A 15,634-nucleotide genomic window follows, 5' to 3' on the forward strand; every position below is an offset into this window, starting at 1 on the left:
TAAATTAATCTAAAAAACGGGGAGCGGTGCACAAACTTTGATACTGCAAATATATTTAATTTCTTACCCCGTTTTTATTATTACCTCCCCATCTCTGCCTTTCTGTTTCTCTCTTCATTTTGCTCCCCGCTTGGCCTCCGTCGTTCATCCCCTCTCTCTCTTTCAAAGTCTTGGAGAGCAGCAAATTTGGTGAAAAATGCACTTATTGATTTTAAAAGTTGTACAGTCCTCCGTGCTCTCCTTCTCCTGCCTCCCGCTAACCCAAAGACATAAACTAAAGCCTACGTGGTGCTTCTGGTTGCAGCTCGATCTCTAACACTGATTCTGAACAGCAGTCAGTAATCCATAGTTATTTATTCTTCGGGGTTTACTCTGGTGATATATGTGACGGACAGATATGAGTCAATGGTCAGGGTCGGCTGCAGTACGATGCCCACTAAGCCCCCTGTGGGGATGCAATATTCTGCTCAAGGACACTTCAACAGGGCGAATGCTTGATGACGGACATATTTCCATTTGGACCCTCTGTTTGAAGGGCATTGCTTTTATCTATTGGCCACCATCAAATGTCGCGAGATCATGTTTCTAACATGAAATGGAATGTGTGGTATTGCAGTTTAAGCTCACCGACACAGTTGCATTTAAAAATACTCTCAGTGAAATGTTCAAAAGAACCGTAGTGCTGTTTCCGGACTTCTAGCACAAACTGCTCATGAAATAGACGGTATGCCTAAGTAATCGGTGTCAGTGTATCATATATGACCAGCATTTCTTGTATATCGCTGCTCATCTCATTTACATGCATGAATTGGAAGGATAAATCAAACTGCCTCTCAGCTCACTGAAAGTAATGAACATCAGCAAATCAATCTCTGCCCTTTTTATTAATTGTATTACCCATAATTAAACCTATTTCTTATTATATTTGATATAGGAATGTCAAATGATTAAGATTCGATCAGCAAATTTGATATTGGATTTAGAAAGGTTTTTAATCACCAGCAATATAACGTTGCGTCTTCCTGCCTCTGCAGCCTGTCCTCATTTTGACACTCTCTCTTCCTACCAACCACTGCTCAGCCCCCACTTTCTGTAGGGTAAACCGGCCATGTTGGACACCCGCATTGAACTAGTTTTAAGGCAAATTAATTGGGTATGTGCATATCTAGTGAATGCATGCTGGATTTTGACATGCACGCGTCACGCAATTTGGGGATTTCTGCGTGTAGCTGCTTTGTTTTGGCTCCACTCTTTTGTCCCCTCTCACTTTACCCGTTTCCTTCTGCCTGTCAGAACATATTGTTTCTCAGGAAGGTGGCGTTTAGGGCTAACAAAGGGGTGCAGTGTAGTGGAGGGAGTGATATTATGAGCTTCGGTTGCCAGATTGGCAACAAATCGTCTTTTATGAGCACACAGGAGAATGGACAGAGGCTCACAATTTCTCCCCTACTTCTAGAGGAAATGACTAAGGCCAATTCAGGCCACACAACAGTCCGTTTTTCACAGAACTTTCAAATACAGTTTGTGTATTCACAGTGGAACAGTTGTACACAAACTGTACAATATTTAGTTTTTTCCTTGTATATTAATGTTTCTCTTCTTCCTTCTGTCTGTCCCGTCGGTTTTTTTTAAACGTCTGTTATGATTGTGTTGCATGGAAGTCAGGTGCACATTCACTTGCAACATAATGGACCAGCTCACTGTTCAATGTTGTTGTACACTGACAGATGAGTAGAAATGTAATACAAATGTATATTTGGTACTTGTTACACTTTCACACATAAAAGGCAATTGCAAACATATTTGTGTTTTGTTCAATGTAATCGCTGTAGTTCTTCTCTGTGTACAACGTACCAGAGACAATTTCACACATGGGATGTCAAGCCACAATTCCTCAATGCAGGGAGTAGTGCATTTGTATCCGTGTGTGTGTGTGTGTGTGTGTGTGTGTGTGTGTGTGTGTGTGTGTGTGTGTGTGTGTGTGTGTGTGTGTGTGTGTGTGTGCGTTTGATGTTAGAGCAGAAGGCAACCTTTGGTTCTGAAAGATGAACCCTGAAGTGCCTTAAACTTGCCTTCTACCTCAACTTGTTTTACTATTCCAATGCATCCCACTTCTCACTGGATTCATTAGTTTATACAATTTTAAATAAGGGTTCATCAATTCTGAGTTTCAAGTATTCTTCTTTCGGGCATGATGTTCATTTAATAAACAAAACACACGATAAATACTGATATACAGTAATCAGGGGTTTCTGTAACCTAAATGAATTCACCAAATGAAGACTAGTTTTTAATTGGAATCCAGTAGTGTAATTGAGTGTATGTGCATGTATAGATTATCTATCCATTTAACTTTGGCCATGATGGAGTATGCTTATCAACCTAATTGGAACTGGTACAGAGTGGCAGTCAAAAAAATCCTCAACTCAGCAGTTTTCCTGGATGAATAACTTTCCCTTTTCAAAATACTGTAAACTGCTTCACAGTCATTAGTGTAACACTCAATTTCCCAATACTCTGAGACAAGACACTTTTTTCCCCTGCAAAAAATCAAATCACCTTTCTTTGACAAAACAAGTTGTGGTGAATAAACTAAATATTCATATAGTCCGACTGTATTGAACCGATACTTTCAGTTCAGCCCGGTTTTGTTCGTTCTTAAGGACTCAGTGGTGATGACCTTTCTTAAGATTGCACTGTGCTTTAAACCATCTTTGCGTTTGTGTTTCTGTTTGAGCTCTTTTGCCAGCATAGTCGCCAAATATTAAGCGAGAATCCCAAATGTCAATGGAGTCTCTGCGTGATGGTATTTTAATGGCCTCGGAAATGAAAGTCATTCCCACCCGATGAACCCTGGGACGTAATGAATGACCCTCTGTTGTCGAGAGCATTGCACCACAGTGTTACTGCTCCGAAAGGAAATACACTCGGCCACCACAGTCTTCTCTCTTTTCTGCAACGTTAATGTGAAAAAACATTCACCACAGACTATAAGACATCTCAGCCCCAGATGTTTGATCCTTCTTTGCAAACGGAAGTTATGAATACAATCTATCAAACAGGTGCTACAGCCTGGAAGCAGAGTTCGGCCATTACTGGAGGAACACTCTGCATCATCAGGAGGTACTGGTCCAATTAAAGAACAGTATGTCTGAGAGCGTTCGGTTAGATTACCGTAACTAACATGTCTGTAATATACAATATCAGTTTGAGTTGATCAACTCGTCATCACTTAGAAAAACACTCAATTGATAGAGAAAAAAAGTAAATGGTAAATAAAGGAATTGACAAGAGTCGTATTTATACAAAGTACAGAAATCTATTGTAGTCTAATCACTAAAGGTGAGCTGTTAATGCACTCCTTTATCATAAGACATTTATAGTGTGCATTACAGGGCAGTTACCTTGGGATTCTGGTGAATTATTGGCCGTTTCTAAACCATCTATGCTTTCCACCTGTTCAAGTGTGTGCTTACGCAGAACAAGTTGGTGGACTGGGGCAGATGTCTCTGCTGCATTAATCTGCGGCGCCCTGGCTTGAATTATTTATTTTGTACTATATGCAGAATTAAACAGAGAGGTCTCATTCTTTACCTTTTTTTTCATTAATAAATGAAATGCGCTACCTTCATTTAGAAAGCAAAGTATAAAAACAGAAAAGTATTTCCATTGAACAACCAACCCCTTTCAAATGCATTTTCTGTACATGCCGATGTTATAAACTTTCTTTCACTCAAAGAATGGAACTTGAAGGAAGTGTCAGTCGCCGGCTGCATTATGCGCTTCCATCAGTGGCTAATTGCAGTCACATCGTGAATGCAAATTGAATGAAAGATGTGGCGCAAATTTTCCCTGCACTTTCATGTATGGATTTCACCCCCCGCCACACACACACCCCGTCTATTATGAGAGTCACTTAAGCTCGCCACATTTCAGTAATTGGTTATTCTTTGTTATGCTTGACAGTTGAACATTGCAACACGAACACATACATTTCTCCTTCGCTCCCCCCTTACAATGCTTTCTGTTTTTCTCTCCGCTATTCCTTGTGCCATACTCGCACATGCTGTAATTGTATTTACATACAGTTTGTCTCTCTCTTCATCCTGCCTGTTACACGTGTAACAGGCCTATTGATGGAGCAAGACTTGCGTAAGCTGTGTTTGTTTGGCATGACAACTACTTGTATCCCCTTGGACCGCACTGTTATTTGCAGAACCTGGTCTATGCTCTCATCCTCATCTGGATCTATAGTGGTCATGTGTGATTATGATTTAGTTTGCTGTTTGAAGTAGTGAAATAAGTAATGTGGCTGGCTTTCTTATGACAGTGTGCAGGAGGGACAGGGTACAGAGTCATGGTCAATATTAGTAAGACATTATATAACATCCCGCCTACCTACTTTATGTTTCTCCCTTTCTCCCTCAACTAAATCAGCATGTATTTATACGTCTCTCTGCCCCAAATCCAGCACCGGATGACTCCATCCAGGGAGACCCTTTGGTCACCACCCCAAAACCAGCCCGAGGCTCCATGGATTACCAATGACACAGAATCAGTCATCCTGAGCAGCTCTTTAATTACTCGAATAAATAATATATGAACTAAAACAGCAGAGCCACGGAGGTTTATTGAGCTGGCTGAGTGTTACAATGAGGAGGGTCCATGGTTACATTATTCAGTGTTTCCTCTAGCTTTGCATTTTTCGCGGGTACGGACATATCGGCGACCGCGGGGTGGATCTCAGTGTTGGGGAGCGGGATGCCCCTTCGATATAATATAAAACACTGTTATTGTTATCGAACTGGATACAGTTGAAACAAACTGACTGCAAGGACTTGATTAGGAGAGTTGGACCTGCTGTGAGATCATCTCAGGATTCTTTGAAGGAGGGTGGGAATAACGTTTCCAATGAGGTGTTTTATGTAAAATTATGTATCTTTTAGCAAATTGAATGCCACGCTGGTGAAAAGTGGCTATTGACATTTTAAAATGCTTGTTGAGACCAAATGTTGGTTGTAAAATATCCTTCCCACACATCTCATAAAGTACCCGCTGACGGTTGTTTAATGTGGCCGTTGCCTTTGAAAGTCCTAAAATATGGCCAAGAATATAAGATTGACCAGCATTGATCATCGTTTCTATTCTTTTGGTTTGGTTGCATTTTCTGATGAAGCTTAAGTCTACATTTCATAAAACGTACTGTTGGTGGACATCTTTTTCTTTTCTTTTTAAATCTTCACTGATAAAAGCAGCGGGAGGCAGAAGAGAAAAGGTGTGTGTGTGTGTGTGTGTGTGTGTGTGTGTGTGTGTGTGTGTGTGTGTGTGTGAGCGGGACGTCTGCCTGTATGTGCGCTGGCTTCATTCAAATAGTCTCATTATGCGTTTGGTCTGCACACACACACATTGGCACAGGGCACCAGATCTGTTGACAAAAAATGTTTGGTGAGGCTTCCAGGACATGAAAAGGGAATCTGGACGAAAGAAATTTAGATCAACGGCTGAAGCAAAGAGCTGGCTAGTCTGGGTGGTGGTGGCGGGTAGTTGAAGTGTGATTGCGAAAGTCACAGGATGGAATGGGTGATAAAGAAATGAGCCAGAGGGAAAGTGTATAATGAGCAGCGAGAAAATGTTTTTATATATATATATATATATATATATATATATATATATATATATATATATATATATATATATATATTCTAAGAAGAGGCCTGAACAATATGGCTTACATTTGTATCATGATGTGTTCTTTCTTATTTTATTTTTCATCAGGTCATTATAGTCTAGCGGCTGTGCTGTCAGGCGCACGGGGCTCATTGGTGACGCAGCGGCGTGCCGCAACACGTCGCTGTCTTTTTCATGGCTCTCAGTGTCACGTGGTTCACAGGCAGACGGACAGGTGATAATAACCAACGTCCAGACCTCAGTGGCCTGGTACATAGCTACTGCCGTGCTGCTCAACAGGCAGTTCTACTTTTCTGCCTCAGTGTGTATGTATAGGTGTGTGTAGGTGAGTGTGTGTGTGTGTGTGTGTTTAGGTATATATGTGTTTTTGCTTCATACTAACATGATGGGAACGTGTATTTTTAGGGATACTGCGGCCTCCCCTTGCGTATGCGAACCTATGTCCTTGACCTCCTCGCGGGCAAAGGCATTGACATTCCATGTGCATACAATATATTTCTAAATATGGAGCGAGTTGGGGAGGGGGAGGGAGGGGGACGGGGGGCATCTCACCCTTTCTTCAAGAGCTCAGTTTCAACGGTTGAGTTGAAATATTGAGATTTCCCCTGAAAATCTTATCTTATTTATAATATTATAACTTAAGCAATGGAAAAAACTAATATCTCTTCCTGTTCGGAATTAATTTATTTAGAAACAAGATTCCCGCCCTTTATCTTGCCAATGCTAACAGAGCCAATTTCACATTAAGCGCATTGTCACAGAGTTAAATGGTCATTTTTATTCCCACTGGGATGATGTGTGATTTGAAATTGAATGGGCTCTCACCCTGGGGTCTCAATGATTGTTATTCACTGCACTGATATCTGGTATCTCATGCCGCAAGGCTCTGGGAGCCCTGTGCAGAAAGGTACATGGTTTAACTTTAAAATGATAGTGATACAGGGTGTGTAACCACATATGAAGTGGATGAATTCACAAAACTTTTATAAGGCTGATCTGGATATGGTAGTAAGTCAGAAAGTTTGTTTTTCCAAATACAAAGTACATTATTTTTGAAGGTTTAAGGATCAAGCATTAAATATCGAGGTTAGTTAGCTGTTGGGTTACTGGCACTCGTGGATTAGGTGAAATGATAAGGAACCATTTGCAGGCCTGTGCAACGTAAACATTTGCAAAAAATGTATTATTTTAAATGCACATTAAAATACAGCAAAAAGCCTGCTGAGGTGTCAATGACTATATCATGTTATATAATGAGTGATACTTGTGTTTCCTTCCCAACTTCTGCTGGTGAGTGAAGACACTGGCAAATGGTAGCAACAACCATCTGTAATGCCTATTAATGAATTATTTTCTACGCCGTGGAACATCTGTTGATTTGTGTACCATACCTCTTTGTGAAGCCCACTAGGGAGCTGCTGTCGTGCCATTCCGGGTGTACATGACAACGCGCATATGTAACTTTGTGCTAATTAGCAAGTGGCCATTTGACCGCTTTTAAAAGTCTTTTTTGTGACCCGTGGAAAAAGAGGAGAAGCTTCTCTCCACTTTTCAAAGCAGTTTTTAAATGAGAGCACGCCAGATTGGACAACAAAGCTTTATGGTGCTTTTGTTTACTTGTAACCCCACTAGACAGCTGACGAGTAAAACATCCATTTAAATGTATCAACATGGAATACCTACTATATAGTGCGGTTGACAGAAAAAAGAGCTAAAAAGGCTCATCCAATAGAAGAAAACCTCACATCAACTGATGGAAACCAGACAAAAATAACCAAGACAATAGATAATAATGAAATATTCCTAGACTGAGTTAAAAATATTACACAAAAAAGGCAGCAAGCAATATTTTTTTAAAGACCACCTCTCAATCTGCTCCAGATGGACTTTGTCTAATTGAAGCGTTAATGTTGGCGAGCATGGAGAACAGAACGCAGGGGCCCAGGCTGCTCGCGGCCACACCAGAGACCAAAGGCCTGAGCCGACGGAGACGTACTGGCAGTTTGGCGAGCCAGACTGCATCTCCACGCAGCTGCTGGCACTTTCGACAGCTACCACTGCGTTCATGACTTGAGTCCAGAAAAAGCCCCAAAGTCCCCAAACTTCAGCATTCTGTGTTGTTGAGAGGACAGACTTGACAGATCCAAACTAAAAGTACTCACACAATGGTTTCACTGTCGTTAAATAAAGACGGAGGTTTGTCTTTTGCCAGTCCGCTCTGCGGCCTGGGGGAGAACAGTGATTGGCGAGTTCACAAAGGATTGTTCGGGCTCTGCCGACACTAAAACCTGCAAGAAACTGCAAGAAACTGCAATCCTCAAAATACCAGCGGTGGCTGAAATGCTCCTCTGCTAAATAAATAGCAACTCAGCGCTCCTGTAGCAATAAACCATATTAAGATACAGTAAAATGCATACATCATTCAGTGAGTTTATGCCAACTGAATAGGGTCATGAATTTCCCCCTGAATGTAATATGCTTTATTTGTATTGAATTCCCTTTAGCACCAGAGATGTGACAGCGATGTAAAACCCTTTGAACAAGCTGGCCAAACCCTGTCCATCCATTGCTCTGGTCCCCAATGGGGACAGCCAGCTGACACATGTCTTGGTTGCTATTTTTCCATGTTCTAGTTATTTACCTAGCCGGAATTGCCACAAAGATGGTTTTGGTAGCGAGTCATTTTTCTTTGCTCCCATATCCCGTCTACTTCGCTCGCTTCTATCTGTTTTATCTCATCTGCCTCGCTCTTCCTCACTGCACCAACCAGTTTTTCCTCTCTGATCATATCATCATGCGTGAAACTATCTGTCTCTTGCTCTCTGGGGAATAGGCTGACATTTGCAATTGGATATTGTAGTCATTTGCTTGCCCTTACGTACATGGACATACAAGGAATATTTGCACTTCGGACATTGGCAAATATCAGCAACTACAATCTCAAACTCAAGTCAGGAGCATATGACTGTTTGGTCTGCATTCATGAATGTGTAATACCGTCTTGTCACAAATCACTTTACTTTTCACACTGAGCAAACTTACATTTTGTTTGGTGTTTTGGACATTTAACCATCCCAAAATCTCTACGCAGTCAGTGGCGGCTGGTCCCTAGAGGGCAATGGGGCGTGGCCCCACCTTGAGCCACAGAAAAAAACAAAAAATATAAAAATACATTTGTGTTTTTGAAATATGGAATATACCCAGTAATATTTTACTTACATTTACATTTTACTTTATTTTATTACTTGTGCACTGTTGTCTTGTCTGTCTACTGTCGCGCACTAACCGTCAAGACAAATTCCTTGTATGTTTAGCATATTTTGGCAAATAAATGTTTCCTGATTCCTGATTTGTAAATTAAGATATCTATCCTAAAATACAATCAGTTTTGGGCTAGTTTTCCTGTACTCTGGGGAAAAGAGACACATGAATGATAAAGAGCTATTTACAAATAAAGAAATGTTTACCCCACTCAGCTTAGTACTGGTTATCCAATTGTAGTGACACAAAGGATCATTTTCCATTTTTATAACAACATCTCTGACGTTTATAACTAACCAAACCGTTTAAAAATCGGTTGAAAATTGAGCAAGTTATTATCATTAAAAGTACATGTATCACTACCAACACAATGTTATGGGTGAGCTGAGCGTACCGCCATGTGCGGACGTTCGACTGCGTTATAATCTATGGTCTCTATCGCGAACCGAACCGGCGACCTCAAACCTCCGTGTCAAGTGTGCATGCGCAGTGAGGCCCGACAGTCGGTGCCGGTGTGCTAGCCGTTGGGCCAAGTAAGAGAATTGCAATCTGGACTTGTCCAGTAGACTATATATAGTCAGAAGTACCAGCGTCATGACGTGACGCGTCATCATCGCTTCCAGAGAGATCAGCTGAGATGAACAAAACTATGGCGGCAAATCACTGTCAAAATTCGAGAGCGCAAAACAGGTTGATGCGCGCGTGTAAATCAAACATCCGCGAGCAAATCTCCGTCTCGCGTGAGCAAATCTCCGTCTCGCGCGAGCAAAAGTCCGTCTCGCGCGAGATTTTTGCTCGCTTGCGAAACGTGAACTTCCTCGCTCGCGAAGTTAGTCTCTGCTCGCGCTCGACGGTGTTTTCTACGCGCTCGCTGTTTTTCTTTTTGACAGTGAGGGGGCGGAGCCAGTCACCATGGTCTCTACATCTGATTGGTTACAAACCCCGTCTTTGGATTGGCTGGAGTGATGCATTCATAGAAGCCCATTTCCGCACTAAAGAAAGGGGATGGAAAGTCGAAATTACGAGATAAAACGTTGTCAAAAAATAAACGCCCCCCTTAGGTAATCTTAGTGGACCGTATATGACGTATTATTATCACAATTGTCAAGAGTGTGTGTTCAAACTGACTGCATCACTCAGTTTCTACAGGTTTTCTCCCCAATCAGTGGTGGGCCGTCACGGGCCAGCAAGGCCTTCTCTGCTGGCCAATATATATTTGAAAAATACATTTTCCCACAAATATGTATTAAATTATTCCCCAGAGTAAGAGTTATACTCTTCATTTCATCGCTTTCCTCTTGGTTGCACTGCTTCCAGCCACAGGTTGAGATTTGGAGGGCTGGTCTTTATGTTAGATCTATCATATTCCAATCCAATCATATTCAGCCATCATGTGTTGCCAGGGATCTAAAATCTGCCCTCGGGCCTTCAGAATCAACAGTGCGGGCGCCTGTAGTTTAAAGAGAATGGAATTGAAAATTTAGTGTCAACCAATCAGCTTTAGAGTTGGCTACTGTATACATGCTAGCTGGCGTTCAATATTACAATTGGTTGACACTAAATTTGTGTCAACCAATCAGCTTTAGAATTGGTTATTGTACGCCAGTGTTACACAGGAGCCAGCTAGCATGCGTAGTGCGTGCACGTCTTTTGATTGGATTAGCAATATTGAGAGGCGGGTCCTATGGGCAGGTCTATGCAGAACCTCAGAACTAGAAAAATGAATTTGATAAACAAATTAATTTGCGTACTACTAAGCTGTTTTTTCAACCCACAATGGCGGAAGGAGGAGAAGATATCGATCTGGTCGAGGATATGATTATAACGCCATTCTCAAGACGAACTTTTCAAGAAAAGTTAAACATTGTAAGGAGAGGTCGTCCGACACCGACGCTACAAAGCCTGAAAGGGCGTGAAAGGGGTTCGTTCACTACTTTCAAAGTTCCTTCTACGAGCGCTATCAATGGCTCACAGGCTCCGATAAGCACTGCAAACTGTACTGCTGGGAATGCCTATTATTAACAAGTGATCGATTTGGTCTTTGGAGCTGCAATGGCTTTGCAAACTTGAGTTGTCTAACCAAGGCAGCAACGAGACCCCAAAGTACGGATGGGAAAACTTTTGGGGACACCCGAGTGGATCTATAGCTCAACGAAGAAGCGCGCAGGGCAACGGAGCTGCACGATGAAAAGGAGAAGAAAAATAGGTATTTATTTATTGCAAAACAAAAAATAGTTGTGAATAACAATTGAACAAACTTATTTTCGTCACCCTCAAAGAAAGTACCGCGTAATATATCTATCCATCTATTTTGAAACAGCGCCACCTGCGCCATTGGCACGTCATGCTGGCCAAAAACGGTACTGCACCTGCTTGAGCTTGAACCCGCATCAATGACCGAATTCCACTCCATTCTAGAATTCCACTCACGACAACGGGACGATTCAAAATGAGAGAGATCGATTGGCTGACAAATAAAAACACCTAATCAGTGGTGTAATGAGCCCTGTGGCTAAGACAAATGTGATGTATTCCTAGGGTCATCCCACCAATCAGCACATAAACTGATACAAGTGATTTTTTTATGAATATGTCTTGATATTTCATACTACATAGCGGTTTTGGTGATTACCCACAATGCAACTGGGGCAGCTTTGGCCTCTTTCAGACCCAATAACGTAAAAACTAAAGCAATTTCAAATTGGAAAATGGCTTCTGGGGCGTCACCGAGACAGGGACAGTCGTCAAAATCGGCCCCCAAAAATGTTGTGCACCTTGACTGAAACAATGACTCCCCTAGAGGGCTATAAATACCTCTCGAATTCTAGGGTTAATTTGGTAGAGCGCGCCATCAGGCCTGGTTGTCAGTGCGGTGCCGATGGCTGATCGCCGGTAGGTAAGTTCCCTCACACCATGGGTGGGGGGAGCCAATGCGTGAACCCAGAGATATCGAAACGCGTGATGCCTTAGGAGGTAGCGTATGTCCACAAATAACTGGCCTGGGACGCGGTCTGCTTTTTTGACTACTTGATGTATATGTGAAAAAACACTACCCTTCTTTTTTAAGAATTGTGTAATTCTTTATTTAAAAAAAAATATATATATATATATATATATATGGTGTGTGTAGCGACCCTGTTCAGCAGTGTGTTATGTGCGGTGCATGCTAGACGGGGTGGCCAGTGATCGATCAGATGCAGTACCGTTGTCAGCCACAATGATGTGCCTTCGGGCTGGTGGTGCTCTTTTCAAAATAGATGGATGGATGGAAGTCAAAAGACTATATCAGTCGGAGCTACTATAATGAGTTAATCTTACATCAGATTAATTTAAAAAAGCTTGCTGTGATTTCATGCCAGCAAAATCACCCATCACCCAGATTTTGTGGGGAAAAGGTTAGATGTTGTTGGTCTCAATTTATAATAATTGGGTCACAGAAAAGCTGCATTGGGCACAACTAGAGCATATCGTTTTATTTTTTTTTATTTTTATCCTGTGATGGGTTATATTATTTATCTATTTACTTAACGCTTTGCTGCATGAAATAAAGACAAGTGAATTGAAGTCACGTGTCAGCAGCGCAACGTGGCTTTATGACCAACAACATTTTGGGGAGGGGGAGCAGAGGGACTCTGCGCGCTCTGTGTCCACTGGTGGGTGTGTATGTGCACGCACGTGTCCAGGCGGCACCGGCGTGCGCAGACTTCAATAACGGCAGGGGAAACACTGCCTTAAATACATGTAACTATAAGGTAGTTGGCCAGCTGGCTACTGTAGCTACACAAGCGGTAGGTAGGCTATCGTCAGCTGCCACGGAGTCACCGGAGTAAGTTTAAATAAAGTTTTTCAATTGACCCGGGCACCAAAAACCATAGTCTGGAGAGACATAAAAGAGGGACTTGTTTTTAATACGTGAAGGCGAAAGAAAGCACTTAATCGTGAATCAAAGATTCATTCTAAATTCATGAGCAGATGCTGGTGCGTGAGAGGTGCTCGCTCTCAGGAGGAGGTGAGCGGGAAACACATCACAAGGTGTTCCCACTTAAGTCACAAGGAATCAGCTAATCCTGTAATGAACACTTGCAAAGGTCACGTGACCCCCATGTGACACAACGTGGGAGTATTAGTTCATTTATAAATAAAATGACACTCCCCATATTACATCACGGTGGGCGTGAGCCGGTAACTCAATGCTACTTAGATGTTACTACCATGACAGCTCAAGAGCTGCGTGCCAGAGACCTCGGTACATTTTGTGAGCGTTTAGTGAGTCTCTGTGCGTAGATCCTGTCAGATGTAAAATATGGATAAGGAGGAAGGCTGCAGACCATTTCCCCTTTCAAACACACACACACAAATAGACATTATCGTGCTTTAATAATGATATTTTTTTCTGGGTGGGTCACACTGTGACATAAAGTAATGGTGCTAGCACCGCAACAGCCCAAAAAGGTGACACGGCTTTGACTTTTACCCACAATATACTGCACCTAGATACAGTGTATTGTACATACACATAGACACAGGCACAAACAATTCCCTTTCATCCAGACCTGACTCTCCCTCATACACACTCAAACACACACACACACACTTACTCCGGGAGGCATGACAAAGAGCTATTGACTGCCTGCCTGGCCCGACAGACCATTCAAAATTTCTCTCCGGGTGAAACCGTACGTACTGGGAGAGGTGAGTGTTTGTGCGTGAGTGAGTGAAAGGGTTGAATTGAGAGGGCGGAGGGAAAATGACTTCATGATAGTGTGTGCGTGTGTGTATGACAGGAATATATATTTATGTATTTGTTCTAGATGACTTTTGCTGGCTTTTTTTTGTTCTGCATACATTACGCATCTGTAGTCGCTTTCTGCGATTTATTTTGAAAGAGCCTGGACTTTCGAGTCGGCACGGGGGGCTTTGACAGAAGAGAAATACTGCACTTATCTTTCCGACTGTATTCCTCTTGAACTATACAGGTCATTGCATCCACACTTCATTCTTCCAGGCAGGTGGAACGATGTGTGACATTAACATTATAATTGCGTTCGGCGTAATCTGCAGAAAAGGCCATCAAAAAGCTGCCGCGTTTACCATCGAAATGTTCATCCTCTTTTATTTGTTAAGAATGGTTTTCAAAAATGAGCCTCTCAAAGCTTCATTATACAATCAACATGTAACATTCAAGCATGATGTTGAAGGAACCAACATCCATCCATGTACAACAGGAGTACAAAATAATTGTCTTTAATTGGATTCAATAAAATGCAGTGAAAGATAATTGGTTCATTGTAAGCACACCTGTGCAACACTCATTATGGGAAGGGAGTTTTGTTTTTTTACCCAATACCATTCAGAGCTTTATAAACCAACAGCTGAGGTTATTGACACAAAATATGCACTACCCACTCTTTGTGGTCCTACGTTTCAGAGAAGCGGTATTACATTAGTAGTGGTAATAGATGGAATGTAGGCTTCTGTCCATGACTACACACTGATTTCCTTAATGTTGTTCACTGAAGCTAAGCAATAACTAAACTTAACCTTTTGTCCAACTACAGTCATTTCAGTAATTCCTTTTGTTAAAGTGAAGATCATTTTGGCACATCCAATGTTTGGTTCTTCTCGTGCACTTTTCTTTGCTTGTATGGGACCATAGTCAACCGGTCACGTTATATCAATTGGTTTGTCCTTAAAATTATGGCAGAAAATGTTGTCCTCTTTTCGAAATCAATCATGCGTCCTAAAGTCCAGCTTACTGGTCACAGTGGACATTTCGCAGTACACTCCTGAGATTGCTTGGGAAGTCGACAATGTTTTGAACGGTCCTGTGGTTTATCTCTGACTCACCTCAACCTCCAGCTATGCATTATGTTTCTGCTGTTGTGAGCAAGTCTTGTTCTGACAAAGCACAGAGGGGATTGTGAAAAAACAATGCAGGATTTTCAGGTGAAAGTTCTGGAGTTGAAGAAGGTCCCATCAGAGTCATTTATTTAACATTTAATGAACAATGTTGGGATTTACAACACCCTCAACCACTCAATGGGCTCATTTATTAGCATAAACGCATGTTTAGCATTGATTTCTAATTTACACACAGAGTATACTAATGTTCCCTGTTTTCTTTTTTCCTTCCCTCCTTACTCTTCATTCTATCCATTTTCCATCTCTCCTTCTGTGCTCTTCATATTCTCTCTACCTCCACAGAGAAGTGTGACGAGGCTCTAGCTTCTCCTCTTCCTCACACGGCCTTCACCAGCTCGTCCGTGTTCTCCAACGGCTACGCACCCGGATATGCGAAGCTCAACAGGAGAGGAGGTACACACACACACACACACACACACAATCACAGTGGGAGCTGTCGAGGTGCATGCACTCCCCCCCCACATCTCTGTGGGGAGAGGAACAATACCTCGTTCATGCATGTGTACATGCATACTAGGGAATGATTCTACCTGCTGAGAGGGAAGTGTCCGGCCCGCATAGAGAGACTTGACCCGTAGTGCTGCACAGCTGCGCCCACCCTTTCTTTTTTTTCTTCTTTTTCTCTCCCTCCCGTCTCTCAGCGCGAGTCATTATCTCAGTGACTCAGACTGGAGCTCCTTTCCACATCAGACCCCGGCAGACAGAGATAGGACCGAGGAAATTGCACCCTTACATGTTTTTACGAATAATATTTCAGAATATT

At 42.2% G+C, this 15,634-nt stretch overlaps 1 protein-coding gene across 1 annotated transcript in view; it reads left to right on the top strand.

Annotated features, from left to right (window-relative positions):
* cntnap2a (contactin associated protein 2a) overlaps window positions 1–15,634 on the top strand; it is a 241,430-nt gene that overhangs the window by 81,758 nt on the left and 144,038 nt on the right. Inside the window, exon 2 of the mRNA XM_040166691.2 lies at window positions 15,154–15,264. Coding sequence (XP_040022625.2) covers window positions 15,154–15,264 — 111 coding nt within the window. The remainder of the gene's footprint in view (window positions 1–15,153; window positions 15,265–15,634) is intronic.

Source organism: Gasterosteus aculeatus, chromosome 21 (genome assembly GCF_964276395.1).
Source record: "Gasterosteus aculeatus chromosome 21, fGasAcu3.hap1.1, whole genome shotgun sequence".
NCBI classification, from domain to species: Eukaryota; Metazoa; Chordata; class Actinopteri; order Perciformes; family Gasterosteidae; genus Gasterosteus; species Gasterosteus aculeatus.